At 35.8% G+C, this 20053-nt stretch overlaps 1 protein-coding gene across 1 annotated transcript in view; it reads left to right on the plus strand.

Annotated features, from left to right (window-relative positions):
* Positions 1–320: 320 nt before the first annotated feature.
* Positions 321–20053, plus strand: part of LOC149548002 (mitochondrial pyruvate carrier 4-like) — a 57678-nt gene continuing 37945 nt past the window's right edge. Inside the window, exons 1-3 of the mRNA XM_089792029.1 lie at positions 321–467; positions 11066–11164; positions 11321–11373. Coding sequence (XP_089648155.1) covers positions 413–467; positions 11066–11164; positions 11321–11373 — 207 coding nt within the window. The 5' untranslated portion in view covers positions 321–412. The remainder of the gene's footprint in view (positions 468–11065; positions 11165–11320; positions 11374–20053) is intronic.

Below are 20053 nucleotides of genomic sequence, written 5' to 3' on the forward strand. Positions count from 1 at the left end.
AATCCACTCAATGAATTCAACCAAATATAATTTCTTAAATTAATAATGTTAACAATCATGTATCTATGTTATGCAATATATTAATTCCATAAAAAATTTAATCACTAGTTAATAGTCTGAAATCTAAAAATATCACAATACTAATTAGCCTACCAACCCGTAAGTAACGATACCTGCCTATTTCGGAACGTGGCCACTGCACAAACATTGTGCCCGCGATCTGCAAGTCACACGACAAAATATTCCACGGTCACCGATCTAACTTATCTGATATTCCACATTTCAGCCTTTACTTATTCAAATTTGCCTAAAATATCGGAGTGAAAGTCGTCAAATCATTCCGATATAGGGGGCGGCGCTGGTCCAATCGAAACAAATCAGTAACAGAGCGCAGAGGGCAAACTGCAGAGCCATGGCAGCTACAAAATTGCAAGCCTTATGGAATCACCCAGCTGGCCCCAAGACAAGTACTTTCTTATATCTTTCATCTCTTTTCTTAACATTTGATCTGCCAATCGTTGGTGCTATTATTTTCAGTTATCTGATCTTTGGGTTAAAACAAGTAAATTACTTTTACCTTCTTATGGTCCTGTTATGATTTTAGAACTCCTCAGAAAGCTTCTGCTTAAGTGGTAGATTCTGTAGTTTTCTGCATAAAATCCTTATATAAGAACTCTTCCGTACAGTTTTATGGAGTGAAATATACGAAGCGCAATTTGTTACATGACTCGGATCTGGATACCCTAACTTCAGAACATTTGGCTTAAAGTAGAGAGTTTCAATATTATGTTCTAAAAGCTACTTACAATGCTCAAATGTATATATCTTAGTAGATGGGGTAATAGTTCACAGATTTAATAGTTTCCAGAGATTTACTGTTGTTGGGTAAAGGTGCGTGGAGACGACTGTTCTAGTTTCATGTCCGTTTGGGCACTTAGAATTGGTCAGATTATTAGGTGTGTGTGGCTCTTCGGCTGTCATATCATTGGCCGATGGCCTGGCAGTTCCTAAATTGGATTTGAGCGTGGGCGTTCATCAAGGCAGTTGCTCTGTCTTAGCGGTCTCAAGATTGGTTAAGTGGCTGTCAAGCAAATAGTGTTTTACATGTTCACCGATCAGCGCAGAATGCTTCGCTTTTGAATTTTTCTGACCTCAGGGTCATTGTGTACAAACCTTGTATCCCCAGATAATTTATATTGATGCTTTGTTACATATTAAACTAAAAGAAATGCATTGGATCTCGGGTACTTTAAGTGAGCGTTCAAAAGTACAGGTTTTGGTTACAATTACGCTATATCATCATGGTAAAATTACATTGTCAGAATTGTATGTGAAACCGTAGGTTTCTGATTAAGCATGTTTTATTTGGAAGTGTATAGCACACTGACAAACGGACTGAATCTGATAAAAAGTTGAATCTTATCAGTGTTTTACTGGAAATATTTGAGAGGAATATCTCTAGGCATGGTATCTGTTGACAAAAAGTCTGCACCCTTGCTTGAGGTATGAACCTCAAGCGACCTTGTGTAACATGGAAACAACCTCCAAGTTTGGTACTTGTGCTCTGAGGTTGAGTCTCCGGAGAAGGCTGGCTTCCTTACTATCAGGGTGCACCTAAACTATAGCTTGAGAGGAAAAGGGAGAAGGAGAACAGAAATTAAAATGCAGAAAGGGAAAGGGGGGTGATGCACCGAGATAGAGCATGGTTACAACTATGTCCACAACTGCACAAAACATCAATGAAACACTCGAATACATAGCTCTTAACTCTAATCTACCTTCAAAGAACTCACATGTAGGTTTGGAATTGATTAAATGCTGAAAGGAAGGATATCTTCAGAATACAACCATTATCAGTAGATTAAACACAACATATAACTCCAAGAAGTAGGAAAAAAATGTTCAAAACAAGGCAAAATACATGCACAAATAATGAATGGTGAGAAGAGTTATGAAATAGAGCTATTTCATTAATGGAAGACAAAAGTTATAGAGCATAATGCTACTGCAAAATACAGGTAGAGAAGAACCCTTAAGAAATATTTACAACTTGCTTTTATAGAGTTCAGACATAACTCTGATGTTTACTTTGAGTTCAAACCCCAACCAAGTGGAGTTGAGTTGGAGAGGAGAGCAATAATTGAGAATCAGAAAGAAAATCTGATCATGAAGTGCAATTGCTGCTGGAAGTGATTGAGTGAGTGCACCCAGTCGCAAGAGATCAAATTACCGAAAATTTGATCATTTCATGCATTAAAGAGGCATGGAGGCAATGACATTGTGCAAACAAGGCCCAAGAAGTCGCTTAGCATTGAAGAATTGGCCCTGATGGCGTGCCATGGACAAATGGAACATAGGGAAGGATAACGCTACGTGTTATCCTCTTGCAAAATGCAAGGTTTATCATAGGGGGAATCTGATTTCCCCAAAAAAAAAAATGATGGCCGTTAATGAAGGTCTTCCTCTTGAAATAGATGGCCTAGATGCATCGTGAATCCTCCCAAATGAAGGATTAAGTTGCAACCGTTGATGTAGCCCTCGCCATGTGGTGCAATTTCGTACTTTAGAGCCTTGTGGAGATGCTGCAGAGTAAGGAAACACTGGAATGGTGATGCATGATAATATAATGCAATTTTGGGCTTCAGAGTGTTGAAGAAACAATACAGCGTGAGGAAGTGCCAGAATGGAGAGGTGTGGCAGCATCTTGCGCAATTTTTGGCTTCGGAGTCTTGTGGAGACACTGGTGTATGAAGAAATGCTAGAATGATGACGCGTGGTAGCATCTTGTATTTTCAAGAAGATGGGCAGATGTATCGCGAAAACATGAGAGCCACCAGATCTTGTAGCCAAAGTCGCTTGACCAAGAACAAACCGAGCTAACTCGGTGAGAGAAGAAATTGCAGCTCGAATAAACAAAAACTGAGTCAACTCGATCAATGAAAGGGCCGAGCTTACGCGAAATGTTAGCCGCCAACCTTAGCACGAAGATATCCCAAGACAAAGAATCCAATCCATTGAAGATCTCTTAGATTGAATATCAGTGATGGGCTGAATGAGGGGCAAAAATGGTCAGTAGTAACCAATACGCTTAGGTTGAACCAATGCATATATAATTGGGGAAACCCTTTTGGATAAAATACTCCACACTCCGAAACATTGAGTCAACATATTATTCAACAAGTTACAATACATTTTTAGGCTCTAGGCCTTTACATTTGGATTTGTATCTTGTTCTATCTCAGAGAAAAATCAGTAGCATAATTTTTGTGAAATGAACTCCTCAATTCTCCTCTCATAATTCAACTAAGATACTATAATTTATTTATAGAGCTCAACACAAAGAGGTAGGTGCCTATAGTTCTCAAGCCATGTTCAATGCCTAAGAGGTAAGTTGTGTCATAACGAACAACTTGCTCATTCCATGATACTTTTCTCGTAACAAGCTCCAAGGAAACAACACCTATCTCAAACATAATGGTTATCTTGCCAAGTACAATGTAAGTTGAACATAGAGATTACTATGTCTACAAATAGATACCTTCCTCACCTCACAACACTTGTCAAAATTGAACTCCACTGTAAATGTGAAATGCTAAAATACAACTCCTATACTAATAGACATTGTAATTGAAGACTCTATAGTGAACGTAGGAAATTGTCAAATCGATGACTATTTCTTCCCAAAACATAGCATCTTCCAAGTGGGTGCTGTTAATGTGAGTTTTGTTCTACTACAACATACATTACTGAATGCTTAGTATTTCAGATTGAAATACCAAATCTCCAACTCTTTTTTGAATAAGGATGCTCATATGCTAATCAATGTGTCTGAATTGTGTGAAGTTCCTTCTTAATTGTGGACTTTTACTCAATTCTAATGATGTGATGTGCTGGTTATCACAAAGGGACTTACGCTGTTTGATCAATGGATATCAACTTGACTTTGACTTTGCCCAATTACTTCCAGCCAAACAACTTCCAAAGAAAGGGTCTAGAAAGCTAATCTACTCCTACGAATGCAAGAAACTGTGGATGTCTTTGTGGCTCTACTAAACCTAGTTTAGTTATCAACATCAACAAAACTATGCAATCTCCTAAGGTAAATGTAAGATGTTCGAACTACCACCATTCCATTAACACCATCGGCCATTGCATATCAATGTGCATAAATAATCGAAGTTAAATTCATAAATTTCTCATTCAACCACACAAGAGAAACTTACAGTCATAAAGTAGCTAGTGGTTTGGTCTAAGCAAGCTCATCAAAGATGCATCCCAATATCTTCCATTCAACTAAACTCTACTTCTAATCAACGTGAAATAAAACTCTAATGGAAGATATGTAGAAATCAGGCAATTCTCCAAACCAACACAATTAATCCACCGTGAGGCCCAACAATGAATCAACAATTTGTTTGACAACATTATGGCAACAATTTCAACAAGTCTCCTACTCTACTCTAATACTAACCCCTTACAAAAGAGAAGGCCCTGATTTTTTATAGTTCAATTACAGTGAAGGGCCAAGTTCAATTCAAAATCAAGGGCCTAGATCTACCCATTACAAACTCTTGTTAGGGTTGCCACACTATCATCCAATCACATGAAGGCAACACCTTATGGGCCAATAAGAAAATTACAATGCATTTAAGAGCCAATGAGAAAATAGATAAGGTGGGGGTGCACTTGGCATAAGATGATTGAATATGTTGGACACATGTAACTGAAATTTCTGATTGGTTGAAGACAAGTGGGTGCCATCTCAGCATCCTTATCTCATAGACTTGATCGATTCTTTTCTAAGGAGAAAATATTCCTTGATACTCAACATTATTAAGCCTTAAGTTGTGATGGCATGTTTCCAAATTGCTTCATCTTCTTGAGTTTTCTTCATCCTTGCTCTTGGAAATCTTCTCATTGCCACAATCTTATTAAACTTGCTTGTACTCCGTGTAATTGATGTCTCTTTTGATGCTTTGATCTTCTTGAAGTGATGAAGTCTTCATGTAGTTGGATCTTTCAAAGTGAACTTCGATTTCCGGAGGAAATTCAAGTTAGTGATAATTTTCTTCCACTTGTAGATTTAGCTTTTTCCTTCATAACTTGTTCTTCTAATCCCATTTTGATAATCTGAACTTGAACCACCTTCTTATTTGAAGTTTTTGAGCCTGATCAGTGCAGCATCCACTTGTTTGCATTGTAATTTGAGGATTTGTGTACCATCCATGTTCTGATTTTCTAGGTTGCTCCAATGAGTTGCCTTGCAAGAAGAGAAAGTGCATTAGGCTTACAAATGATACGTATAATTAAAGAAAACCTGAAAGTTTACAGAATATATATGTCATGCAAAACTTTACCTTGTTGGGTGATGTCTGAAATCTGAATGCCTAGTATTGATTTCAAAGTGAGTTTTCTTCAAACTTTGACTTATACGGTCTGATTCTTCCTTGTTTTACCCAGCCTTGTTCTTTTCCCAGCATGTTTGAATTCTGATTTTTCCTCCCTTTTAAGCCCAGATTTCCTCTTAGCGATCTCCAAATTTTGTTTTTCCGAGTAAAATCAGAGATTTATCCTTTTGAAATCCTCTTCAAGATTGACTTTCCAATCATGTATTTGCGACCCCCCGCAATTGGGAAATCTCTGCCTTTATGATGAATTTGCTGCTCGTGGTGATTGAAATGGACTTTTCTTCTTTTATATAGGCACATGGGGTGAAAGGTTATGTCCCATAGTCTAGGCCGGGCTCCTTATTGTCAGGCCAATCAAAAAAAAAATAATTTTTTTTTTTTTTTTTTCAATGAAGCTGACTTACTTAACTAGTAAAATTCACATTCTAACTCATCATTTTATCCTTCAACATAAAATTGATTTGTATATTTTGCCTAGTAGTTTTGATTTCTCTTTTTACCCATGCAATCTGATTTCAAGCGATTATTGCTTGACCTCAATCCTTTTATCTTTTCTTGGGTGGAAATTTACTCCATGTTGATATTTTATCAGGACTATCTCTGAATTTAGCTTGAATTTCAAACTGCCCTTCTATCGTTTCATTATGTTTTTTTGGTAATGATTTGTATTTGTCGTTGACTAAAGCCCTTTCAATCCATTTCTTGCTCAAAATTTGATCTTTTCCAAATCTCATCAACCTCGCCTCCAAACTTCATTTTTCATCATTCTGATCTGATTAGAGGTTAAATTTTCCATTGACTATTCTTATACCTGGGCAGGATTTGAGAGTCGTCAAGGTTTGGTTAAGAAATCAAGGCGAAATTTCAAGGACTTGTGAGATTGTGAATCCTGAGAAGTGGTCCGATTCAAACCTCCTCTTGGGATTCTCTTTCATCCACTTAATCTTGTGAATCCCCAAGATTTGATTAATTTCACTTGGTCTTCTATCCTTAGCCCTCTGTTATGATAAACTTTTCCCATTTCCATCCAATTTCATTGAGTTTTGGCATGAATCTGCATTTGTAAAATCACCATTTCCACCTTGAATCATTCTATTACTTCTCATTTCAATATCCTTTCATCAATTTGCATCTGAATTTTGCCCCATTTGGCCATGTAGAATTCACCTAAACTGTGGCAGAGATTTAGGAGGGGTCAAGATTTAGAATCTTTATAGGAGGTTGGAATCTGACCTAGTGAAATATCCTTTTTTGGATATTTAACTAAAAACCCAGATATAAAAGTGCAGATTTAAATCCGAACAGTAAACCAATATTTGATACAAATTTCAGAACCTTAACCGACTTGTAACCTGCAGATTTGCATACAAGGAAACTCAGAAAACTGTGTTTTATTTCTCCAATATTCAGAAAGTACATATATAAACCAGGAGTTAACTTAGATAACCATCAAATGCGTTACTGTATTATACCACAGCAATACAATAACATGCAACTATCCAAATGATCCAATCTTATAAACAGTAAAAACAGTCAGATTGGCAATATAGATAAAACCTGTATGAAGGCTTGAATTGCGTCCAACCTCCAAAGCTTCTCCAAGGGTTTGCATCCTTGAAGAGATAACCAGTAACTGTTTCCAGCTTCCAGATTAATATTTGTTTTAAATATTATAATCTTCCTTCCATTCCATGTGGAGTCTGTTGTACCTTTATCACTTTTCCCAATGTGATGCACACTCTTTTAAGCAATGTGGGATAAAGCACCTTTTTTGTCCTTTAGTCACTTAAGTGAACATAGTACCTTTTAAAATAAAGTGACAAGTTAAATGAACTTTAATAGTGACTTAGTCAATAAACCATATAATCATTAGGCATTAAAATAGCTGACCAAATGAACTCAGATAATCACGTGCAATAGCTTGTTAGAAAGCTCTCAATGAGACGCTTCCAAACTAACACTGAGGTACCGAGAATACTGTCCTCTGTTTACTTACCAAAAATAGTAAGTATCTAGACAACCTGCCAAAATTGCTTTGATGGGTCTGAAATTGGAAATGTCTAGGTCAAACCTCGAATTGAACCTCATAAAGAACCTTTTCTCCTTCGACACCTAGGCGAAGTGAGTCGGCAACACAGAATTATGATGTCCCAGAAAAAGGGGACATTACACCTAGTGTCAGGATTGGGAATACTGGCAAGGGGTTGGATTCTTGCCTTGTGTCAGGATTATTTCCCACTTCACATGGTTCCATCTTCTCAATTCAAGTTTTTAATTCAAATTTCAAGGTTCACTCTTAGGGTTTTCAGTCTGATTTGCAGCTTCAATTTCATCAATATCTGATTTTCAATCCATCTCACTTTCAAATTTCAGTCCCTCATCTCCAAGACTTTGATTGATTTTCATCTCATGATTCCATCTTCTCAATTTAAGTTTTTAATATAAATTTTAAGGTTCACCCTTATGGTGCTCTGTCTGATTTGCAGCTTCAATTTCATCAATATCTTTACCCTATATCAGTGAGCCTTAAAATCCTAATTGAAACTCCTAGGATTAGGACACTTGGCACCCTAAACCAATCAAATTGCCTAGGGTGCATCACCCAACTACAATAACCCCATAATAGGGTTATTGTGAATTCATCTCACATTCAAATTTTGGTCCCTTACCTCCAAGGTTTCATTTGATTTCATCTTATATCTTCAATTTCCACCATTTTCATTAACATGGACTTGAAATCACTCATTGAAACCCTCTTAGGTCTAGGCGGAATTTGACCACTTGTAAGGATTTTATATGGAGAAAGGGGCAGAATTTTGGGGACCCTCGAGATTGAGAATCCGAAGAGGTGGTTGGGTTTTGACCTACTCTCAAGATTACTTGATTAATTCTCTCACTCATTTCCTTGGTCCTTTTCATGAGTTTGTACTTGACTCTTGCCTTTACGTTACTAGGAAATCATTTAAAGTTGGCGAGATTGGAAATCTTGACATGAGGTCAGATGCCAACCTCATGTCGAGATTTGGAGTCTTAAGCCATGGTTGGATTCTGATCCGCTCTCAGGATTCTTCATTTTGCAAGTTAACTCCAATCCTTTAATTCAATTTGTTGGGCACGAAGGGCAAAATGAATTATATAAAATATAACATTTAAGATATTATATAAATACAGCTAGGATGTTTGAGAGTGGTTTCAAGTTCATGGGAGTTATAATAAAGATTTTATATTTTGGGAGTTTAAAAAAAATCTAGACTCAGCCAAATTTCAGGAATCAACATGCCTTCATCATTGTTATCTCCCACGACCTTTCCTTACTTCCTAACATGGAATTGAAACTAGAACAATGATTTTCAAAAAGAGTCTGACTTGTTTCATCACAAATCCTTTGATTTCAACTTCATATCCTTGATTAACTTAGACCAACTCTCACTCATATCCCCGACTGACTTGACTACCTAGCGAGCTGAAGTTTCTTAAACTCGTCTTTTGGAGTTGGAGTCTTGAAAATTGCCACCAAAAGTACCTAAGACCACTTCTACTACTAAAGCAAAAAGAGGGGGTCCCCATTTGCAATGGGGCCTTTCGAAAACCAAGAGCTGAAGTTTCCTAAACTCGTCTTTTGGAGTTAGAGTCTTGAAAATTGCCACCAACTAAGAGTACCTAAGACCACTTCTACTACTAAAGCAAAAAGAGGGGATTCCCATTTGCAATGGGGCCATGTGAAAACCTCAGAACAGGTGCCAATTTCTGTAAAGAGCCCTGCTGGCTATAAGTCCAACCACACTCGAGGAAAATTTTAGTTTTTGTTTTGTGAAGTTTTGTAATTTTTTCGTGTTTTGGCAATATATGAGTTTTGGTTTTTGTAAATATAAACAATTGCAATGCTTTGAAATTCAAAACTATCTAGGCAAGCTTTGCACAACAACTCTTCTATTTGCAATTAATGATAGCGATATATTTACAATGACGAGCACATGCATATAAATACTAATTAATTTGTTAAAGTAAGAAACCTGGAACTGATCGCAGCAACCCAAAGTATAAGGCTAGATAAGCAGAGCTGCTGAAAACTCCAATTTGGTCACCTCCCAAGCAAAACGGTGCCACCAAAATGCAAACACAGGCCTTGGGAATGAGATCTCAGCCCAAGAAAATGCTGCCAGGTGATGTTGAAGCTGATGTTTAAGCTCTGCAACTATGATAGATATCAAACGCTGAAAATTCAGACTCAAACCCTGTACTGTTAACCGCAAATTCATCAACTGTGTATGGATGCTGTTCTTGCACAAATCACCAGCATCAAAACTCTGATTCACAGTGCTCTATTTCCTGGAAGAATTATCAATGCCTGCAGATCAATCACTTCAAACCCTTGCCACAAATTCACTTTCATCAACATAGAAGTTATGCAAACAATGATGATCCATTTTGACTTAGAGCTGCATTTTTATAGCAATTGGTCCAAAATGCTTCACGAATACACCAACTGCTAGTAGCTTGTAGATTACACTTTTCACTTAGAGATAACTATGCTTTTAGGTTGCACAATTGAATTTGAAATAATTAAAAGTAATCCTCGTAGGCGCCATAATGCACTCTATTATAATGTCTCTCAACTTAGGCTTATAATGTTATTTAATAAATAATATTAATTATAATCATAGCTCATAATAGCCCATAATTCATTGAGTAACCTACTCAAATGCAGAAGCAATGCCTGATCAGATATAGCGCCCAAGTGCCATGCCCAAGTAGTAAGTATATAACCAGAGACCCTCAAACCAAGTTGTTAGCTCACAAGGGTTGCAATGATGAGCTAACACTACCATGCCTTTGACACCTGCTAAAAAGGAGACATCATAACTTCTAGAAATTTAGAAATATGTCATCTCATCACCTACCATGTAAGACGCCACCTCACCAGGAAGTCCCATAAAGTGAATAACAACTTAGGAAGCTAATAAGTTGAAATAAATCAATTATGCAACAATTAATTTAACAACTCACCAAGTTACAAATCAGAGGTTGAGACACATTAATCCCAACATTTATCACTTGGTGGGAGGACACGTGGTAATATTATTGCATCAGCAGCTATTGATAAAGAGAACATCTGCAGACTGAATCCACAATAAACCCGTTAATTTCAACAAGGAGGCCATACAACAAAATATCATGGAACTCAATACAGCCACAGTCTTATAAATATATATTTTTTGATCACCCATCATGACTATTAGATAAACATACACACACACATGCACACACACACACAATGTTGATTATCATTGTTGATGACTAAATTGCCCATGATGTCAATTAGGTGAATATGTCCAATCTGTTACACGCACACGCGGACACACTCTATGTTGATTATCATCGTTGATGACAAAGATTGCCTATGATGTTGATAATGTGAATATGTCCAATTTGTTTGAATCCCATCTTGAAAGGAAATGCCTCAGGTGAAAGGCCTTGTTTGAGAGTAAAAACTGCAATTGTATCCTACACACAGATATCCTGTACATATAAGCTTTAAGTTGTCCATAAGCTGCCTTCATGAAGAGTTTTTATCAACATGACAAAAAAATCCTCTTTTTTAAGTTCTTGTACCTGCTATGAAGTTTTTTATAACATAGTTTTAATGGATTTTGCAGTTCACTTTTGGGCCCCCACTTTCAAATGGGGCATTACCGTGGCCAATATTGCTGATTTTGCAAAACCACCTGAAAAGCTTTCTTATCCTCAACAAATAGGTAGGTTTATATTATCGCTTTTATGCTCAGTCAGACTGGTTTCTTAATCAGATATACTCTGTTTTCTTTGCTACTACAGTTTTTGCAATCTTATGAGGTCTCATGAACAACTTAATTTTAAAATCTTACATGATTCATTTGCTGGCTATTGAACAGCTGTGACAGCCACTGGGCTTATCTGGTCACGCTACAGTTTGGTTGTTACACCGGTATCGTCCACACAATATTTTAGGCCCTACAGTTATGCTTTGAAAATGATTTTTGCTTTTGTTTATAACATGAAGGAGATTTAGGCTTATATAGTTTAGTTTATAATCTCCATTTCTTGTGTAAACAACTTTGCATTTGGAAGGATTTATTTTTCGTTCCTGTTCCTTTTCTAAAAGAATGGAATTCATGTTGCTGTAGGTTTACATAAGAGTTCATAAACAATGTCTGTTTTTGCTTTGCAGATTACATTTGCAATTGGTAATTGATCAAATAATAAGATAACATAACATGTTTATAATCATTTTAAAGACTCTCTGATGCTGTCATACTCTGAGAAATTTATTTTGCTATGAATATAAATGTAGTATTGCACCCCAAATGAAGAGATAATTTGTTTGCCTTCGAGTAATTTTGTCAAGCAGTTTGCTAATTGATCTGATTTATTTTTTCAATGTTTGCTTGCAAAGATTGATCTTTCTTATTGCAGGTTTGTATTCCAATTTATTGCAGTGCTATTTTTTACTAGAATATAATGAATATTCACATGCAATCAAGTTTTAAAATGCTCAATTATAACTATTGAAATCTGAATGCAATCTCTTTGAAATATTATTTCCTAATACAGAATTTCCAATACATGGTCTTGATTTTTGAACCAAACAACCATAGAGAAACTAAGATCCTTGCTGCTCCAGGTCTGGAACATCCCAAAATCATACAGCAAAGTTCATTGACTATCTTCAACAGGTCTGAAATTTTGTTTCAGTCACAACCAAACACTAACCAATGCATTCCATTCTTCTTTTAAACTGAAAATGACCCCTTAAAGTTCTGTACTATGTAAACTAGATACTAGAAATGTTCAGGATGATATGAAATTGTAAACTGAATACTTCTGTAGCTTTTCTATATGCTGATCAGCAACAGTAAGAAATACTATATACACGATCCCTCCCACTATAAATTAACCAAAAGCTGAAGATAATGCTCTACTCTCCAGTCTCAAACATCCAATATCAGAAATGCTCGACGCCTTTTAATGAACACTAACTTGACTATCACACAACCTTATTTTATGACATGGTGTCCAGATGTTACCTTGTCTGGCAACTCTTTAAATAAATTTAACAAGCACTGTAAACCTGCATATTATATATCAATCTCCATCTCCTCGCTATGGGAATTTATGCAAAGATACCCCGGGACCAGAACAATATAGGTGATGCCTTGAAGATATGGACAAAAATGAGGGTTTTGTCTTTGCCTTTAGACTACACAAATTTGCCTGTCAAATCCCTCAGAGGTTTCTAGTTAAAATATTAAACAATTTGATGATGAAATGTAATGGTGGATGCAAACCAAAGATGGATTTGGGTTTCCATTTAAAACCACCGGGAAACTTCAAGTGCTTTCGCTCTCAGATTTTTTGTAAATGAAAGCCAAAGCTCTTAAGCTTCTCAGAGAGAACATAAAGTAAACCATGTATATCTTGTTTGAACCTTGTTTTCAATTTAATTTGAACTTAGGGAAATAAATAAAATGACTTCATTAAATTTTCAAATAACATTTTAAGTCACTTTATTAAGTTAATAAAATAATATCACCCTTATGTTTTACTTTTGAGGGATAATATCAAATAATTGAATTAATTACTTCTATGACCTTTTTAAATATTTAAATTCCAAGGTCACATTAGAAGCAAACATTACAATAAATTATAAATTAATCAAGTAAAAATATAAAATAATTAAACACACGATTTTTTTGGTAATATATAAATATTTTAAAAAGTAAATTAATATTTTTTGATAGTTTAATTAATAATTTATAACTGTAAATAAATAAGTGAATGATAAATGTATATAATTTTAGAAATATATTATATAAACAAATTATCCAAGTTTCCAGTTCGGATTTCAGTATAGATGCGGGTTTGAAATTTGTTCAATTTTTTTTTTGGGTTGGGTTAGGATTCGTTTTGGGTTCGTCTATACTAGAATATATATATATATATACACACACACATACATATATATGTATGTATATGTGTATACACACATACATACATATATATATATATATACATACATATATATATATATATATATATATACATATACATATACATATATATATATATATATATATATATATATATATATATATATATATATATATATATATATATATATGTATATGCAGCAGCAACATAGCAAAATACACCATCACATATTGATATTTTGAATAAAGTTTAACAATGGAGGGAAGAAATTTTTCTTTTCATTTACAAATGCACAAATGACATAGAAAACAACCTTTTTGGTTTTTTAGTGCTCACTTTAAGGCTTTGCGAGTTAAACAGACCTAAGTTAGCCAAAAACTCTTTATGAAAAAGTCAATGAAAATGACTTTTTCAGTCAAATTTGCCCCAAAATTGTCTCAGATTTTTTCTGGATTACTTCTTCCGAGTCACAAGTCTTCCAAATTTGTTGAAAATTCTTACTGGGCCTTTCTGAGAGAATTTCGACTGAATTTACCTGGCTATGGCAGAATTTTGAGTGAATTTCATCTGAACAAGACTTTGCACTGTGCAGTGTACCGAACCTTGAATTCCAGCAGGGAGGAGTGCATGTGGTAACTTAGTAAAATATTGAAGACCTAGCAGCTTAGATAGAACACTGATGGTACATGTTTAGAAGTGGAGAGCAACAAAGTGTATGAATTTGTTAATGTTTCTCTTGCCCTATCCACACTCGGGTTACACCAGTTAAAATGGTTCCTTAAAATACTCCGTTCTTTTGGGCAACATATTCAATGCATTAATCTCACAACCCTCTCAAATTCGTTCAAAACACCATTCAACATGACCACAAGTGTCAAGGAGTGTACAATGAAGTTTACTTTAAGAGAAAAAGCATTTACAAAATAATGTCCTGTAGCTGGACCTCTGTCCTAAGCAGAAAAGTGTCGATTTAAGATGAGATTTGGCATTGTCAGCATGAACTTGAGCAATTCCTTATAGTCTTGGATACATGCTTCTTTATGAAAGTTCACATGTGTGAAATTTATGCTTCTGCTTCCAAAGGCTCTACCAACAGGTAACGAAGCTGCACCCTAATTGTAGTGGGTAGGTGAGCATTGTTCGAAAAATATCTCCACAAACCGCTTAGCATCTAAATTTTAAATACTAAGTGGAGATTCACATTAACCCAATGAGGAGAGATTAACAGATATCTGATCTGATTACTTTTTAGCAGCATTATTGCATAAAAGACAATACATGGATAAAAGAAGAATGAGTGAAGAAGAATAGAACAACTATAGAGAAAAGTGACACAGATACCTGGGGGAAATCCTTTCAGGAAACAAGCCTCCAAAGCATGCACACTAAATGTATAATTCAGTGAGAAAACTGTTAACAATACATTATCAGATTTTGGTGCTCAGTAAGGACCAAAAGGAGAGCAACAGTTGTCAACTATGGAGAAAATCTTGCAGCACAACCCTACATGACACAATGGTTCATTCCTTCATCGCAAGCTCTCAATTCATAGACTGTGGAGGCCTAATCACTAAAAGGCAATACTATAGTCCCAAATACGGTCTGAGAATACCATGGTAATAATTCTTATAATCCACTACCAAGAGAATAACCCCAAAACAGAATTTGACTCCCCACATGCGCATCTTTGTTTTGTATCCAAAAATTAGAAACAAAATGTATGTTTCAGATTGGCATGATTGCTGTAAAGGAGTAGCAGTCAGATCCATTTGTTTCATGACATTTGACATGCTTATTTAAAATGTTCTTTGAATGGACTGCTGTACCGGATCATTTCAGTTTTCTTACTATAGTACATTGTATGGGGAGAAATTCATTTCAGATCAATTATTAAAGTACAAAAACTCAGCTCTCCCAACTGTTTGAAAAAATGTCTACAAGTTTTTAAAGAAATTTTGATATGGACATTACAATGTATTGAGCATGCATGATTATTTGGGGTCTTTGCGAAAAACTAAAAAATATTTCATTTGTGATGTTCCATAATTTGAAAGGAAAAACCACTTCAGTATATTCAATATTGTGATGAACCGATATTTTGTCCTCCAACAACACATTTTGTCTCTTAGTAGCTCAAAAATAGAAGCCACCTCAATGGTTGAACAGATTACTAGTATCAATGCACATTTTTTGTATCCTAAAGCAGTTGGGGTTTGTCCAAATCTCACACTTAATCAAGGCGCTAAAATTCTTAGACTGCACTAGGGAGATTTCTCCATTCATGGTAGATTTGTATTTACACACTGCCTACAGTTCCATTTTTTGAGGCAAATGGAGTGCAACTTGAAGGGAAGAGAAATCCCATGGGTTCCTATTCAACTACCAATCTAGTTATGCACATGTTTAATACACAAGATTGAGATGAGGCGGGGGATGCCATTGGCAAACCCTCCTTTCCTAACGACATTCCATTTTGTGTTTGCACATTAAGGAAGCTATGGCTAAGGTAGCCAACATAGATATCGGCATACCTCTTGGGCACACAATTGAGAACCACCACTGTGGACAAACAATATTCCAAGGTGCATGTGTTGATGGAGTGATAACTCATTGTTGCATCATTTATCATGAGTGGACAGATAGATGGTAGACAACACCTTTATAGATTCATGGAAGTATAGGCATTACTTCCTTGGGGAAATTGACAGAGTGGGTGGTGGACCAAGTCAATAACAATTTTAAATTTACTTTAGCTCCAATCATGCGACTTCAATCAACAACAATGAAAAACACCGATGAACAAGAGGACACCAGGTTTACATGGAAAACACAAAGAGGGAAACGTCACAACAAGAATCTACTCCAAATATGTGAAAAGTATTACAAGAGGCTCACCGCCAAACTTGCTGCCAAGACACACTGTCTTAGACTCTTAGGGCAAAATACAAAGGACCCAACAAGAAGACTTGCTGTCTCAACATAGGATACATGAAAAGAATCATAATGAAATGGCCCTTCAGAAAATTGCTTGCAGCATTCTCCTTAGAATGTACTTAGACATGATGTCTCAAGTAACCAGTATCAATTCGATTCCATAAATTTGAACATACTTTTCTACTCCACCAAACTCGCATCTTCCATAATTTACACCCACTCTACACACTTAGCAACTGATTCAGTTGTCTATTTATAGCATCCGAACCAATGCTAATTGTTAATTAGGTTGGTCAGAATAAGGGACAAGGGGCAATCCCAAAAGGTTGGCCATGAAAACATAATTGTGGTGAAAGTGTCTTATCTAGAAGATAGAGAGAACCTAGAACACCATAACACAATATCCAATGTGATAGCAAACCTCACACACACTTGGTGCACATCATCCAAAGTTAGAAATAGGGTGATGTGTAGCGACAATTAGTTGGCCCCCAAAACACATCTTCAACAATGTCTGCAAGATAGGGTGAGACCCAAAACCAACTCAATACGTAATCCACTACACTCTAAAACATGTCATAGGAAGGAGAACAAATCTTGTTGGCTAGATACCCACAAAAAACTCTATAAACCAACTTCAGAAACACATTGCAGCACCAACGAACCAAAATACTGCAATGCAGATCATGTTGATATGTTCCTTGAACATCCAACATCATTCCCAAGAACCTATATCATATTTCCGTACTTATCAAGTTGCCACAATCATAAAATCCTTTATAATTGAAGGCTTGGAGAGCACAATCATGAAGCTCATCACAAAAGTGTACTTCTAGTACTCAATTCTATTTGAAATTGAACTGAGACACAGCATAGACATTATGAACATTACTTTCAAGTTGCAATAGTGCAAGCATCAATGTAGAGCATTTCTTGGTCCAATCTTGACAAACATCCAAATTGCCAACACACTGCCTACATCGGAAACATCAGCGGCAACCTAAGGGATGTGAAAAGGTAGGATCACAACATCTCAACTATATCTTGCTTTTAATCCTTATCTCAACAATCCCATGCTTATAATCTTCACATTCTTCTAATCCTCTTCTTAAGAATGTCATGCTTCTAATCCTCATCTTAACAATGCCATGCTTCTAATCCATATCTTAATTCTGACACTGATTATTAATATACATATTTATTCCTACTGCATCACCTCTGGACAGCAATACAACATCTCACTAACAATACAACATAGAGAGCACTCTCACAAACTTTTGCCATCTGCAACATATCAACACTAGGGTAGCAATGCATCTGGTATTCATCTTACATCACTCTACAATTATGTAAGTAGAGGGCTGAGACATCTCATCTCATAGTCTTACAAGTGCAATTATTACACATATCAACAAGCTCTCAACATCAATTAGTTAAAGAATTGACATGAAAGATCAATCTGGCAAGCTCTTTGTTCCATCACAAACACCAATGCTGCTATGACATCTCAAGAACTCACAATTGCAACAACAAACATAGGGGTTAACACCAATAACAACAGCAACTGCCAACAATCTCTCCCTTTGTCATTAATGGAAGCTCACATCATCATCTTAATCATTCCACATAACCATCGCATTCTCTCCCCCTTTCAATTAGGATCTCTTCCCCTTTGACATCAAGGTCACAGGGGCCATGGCCTTCAAATCTTCATTGACTTTTTGTTTGTTAATCAATCTTTGTAGATGGAAGATCTGATATAAAATTAGCTTTTGAGTCTGAAGATAATTTTCTTGGATATAAATGCTGATCAATATATATGAGTTGATCGTAGTCCTTTCATGTGCTCTTCTTGCTGTTTTCTTAGATAATCCTTGATGATTATATTTTCTGATACAGTGGACTGCTGAATGTATTTAATTGCTAGGATGATGTCTACTATTGCAGACCTGCATTCTTTATCTCACACTCTCTTGAGGAGCAGTGATCATTTGGAGGACACATGCTTCTTCAAATTAATTATCTGTTCGTTCCTTGTTGATCACACCTTTCAGATTTATTAGTAACTTAAATACTGTTTAGTATTGCTATTAGTATTTGGTCACTGATTTGCTTGGATTAACAGATTGCTGCCTTATTCTTCATTCATTATTTGCTAGTCCAGGACTTATTATCCTCTTTGTTGGCGATAAAGCCTACTCTTAATACGGGGGCATGACAGTCCATCCTTTTATGACTATAGAGTGCTGAGTGAGTGCTAATTATTTATCACCTTGATTCACTACACAATGTAGGCCTCTTCAATGTGAGATGAATCCTCCTTTATACTTTATTGGTGGAAGGGTCACCACCTTTTAAAATGTAATATCCCCATCCTAATTGCCCCTTGAATTTAGCCTAGAATTTGAATTGTAAGAAATTAGGACCATGTAAGATATCTTTTCAAATAGTGTGATCCTGGATCTGAGTCCTGCAATTATATCATATGAAACACACATATATTCATTATGAGGGTTATTCCATAACCCATGATATTCATATATAGCTTTAGCATCATTCAAACCATAGTACTAGGAGTCTACGAGTCTAGAGCCAATTTAGTTCTCTTGGGTCTAGTGTGCTCAGGACCCAAGATATCCGAGTCTAGTTGAGTTTGGCCAAACTTGTAAGACTTGCAAAGTAACCTAGATCCATGACTTTGTTGTAGCCAACTAGGGATAACTTTAAGAAACCCCTCCCGAGAAAAATATGTGAAACGCTGGCGAATTCAACATTAAATATGCAAGACAAATTTCTACACGAGGGCAATTTTTTTGTTCGAGGCAAGGGAGAAAATAATTTTCTATTGGCGAAATTTTCCTTTCCGTATCAAACTTTAATAAAAATTGTGATGAATTAAATTATATTTTTGGTATGCAAATAAATGTAGGCGATTTTTTTTGGTTGGTCATAAACATTTTCGTAATGTAAGAGGCGAATTAATTGTTTCATATAACACAACATATTAATATAGTTGGCTAATATGTTGGTTACCAAAGAGAGATTATTTAATTCTTTGGTGAATTTATAGTCACAAGTGGTCCATGGTCCACATGCCAAGTGTACATTGTACTGTGTACTTGTAGTATGCCAATCCATTAAGATTTAATTTATAATGTGTCCTTTTTTATTGCCAACTTGGTTGTCATTACTTTTCTTGTTATCATTTTTATAGTGAAAGGAATTAATTTGGACCGTTAATATAATATAGATGAATGGCTTCAGCTCTATTTCGGGCCTAATTTTAAACTATATAACATAAAGTCTAAATCTTCCCGAAATCAGGACACGTGTCCCAAAGCCCAAAACATAAGATAGTTGGCTAAATGAGAGTAGTTGGAGACACGTCAGTAAAATGGTAGGCCGTGCTCAACCCTAGGGAAAATATTATTTTATTCTAAGGGTGAAATAACATTGCCCAATAAGAAAACATTAGGTAAAGATTGACAAAATTTTTAAAATAACTATGTCCTAAATGTAGATTACATTGGCGATTGGACCGAGATTTCGGACCAATTATGTGTAAGCTAATGAGCGATTAGCCTGAGATTTGGACCCAAATTATTTGATATCTCGGCAATGTGGTTGACCATATATGTAGGTTTTACTTGCCAAAATGCGATATCCCAATGAGATTGAATCATCAATTGGCGAAGATTCGCCACTACAAAAATCACTGTACCCAACATAAGAGTAAAAGCCAA

Source organism: Cupressus sempervirens, chromosome 7 (assembly GCF_028749045.1).
Source record: "Cupressus sempervirens isolate cs-2001-9-10 chromosome 7, ASM2874904v1, whole genome shotgun sequence".
Classification (NCBI taxonomy): Eukaryota; Viridiplantae; Streptophyta; class Pinopsida; order Cupressales; family Cupressaceae; genus Cupressus; species Cupressus sempervirens.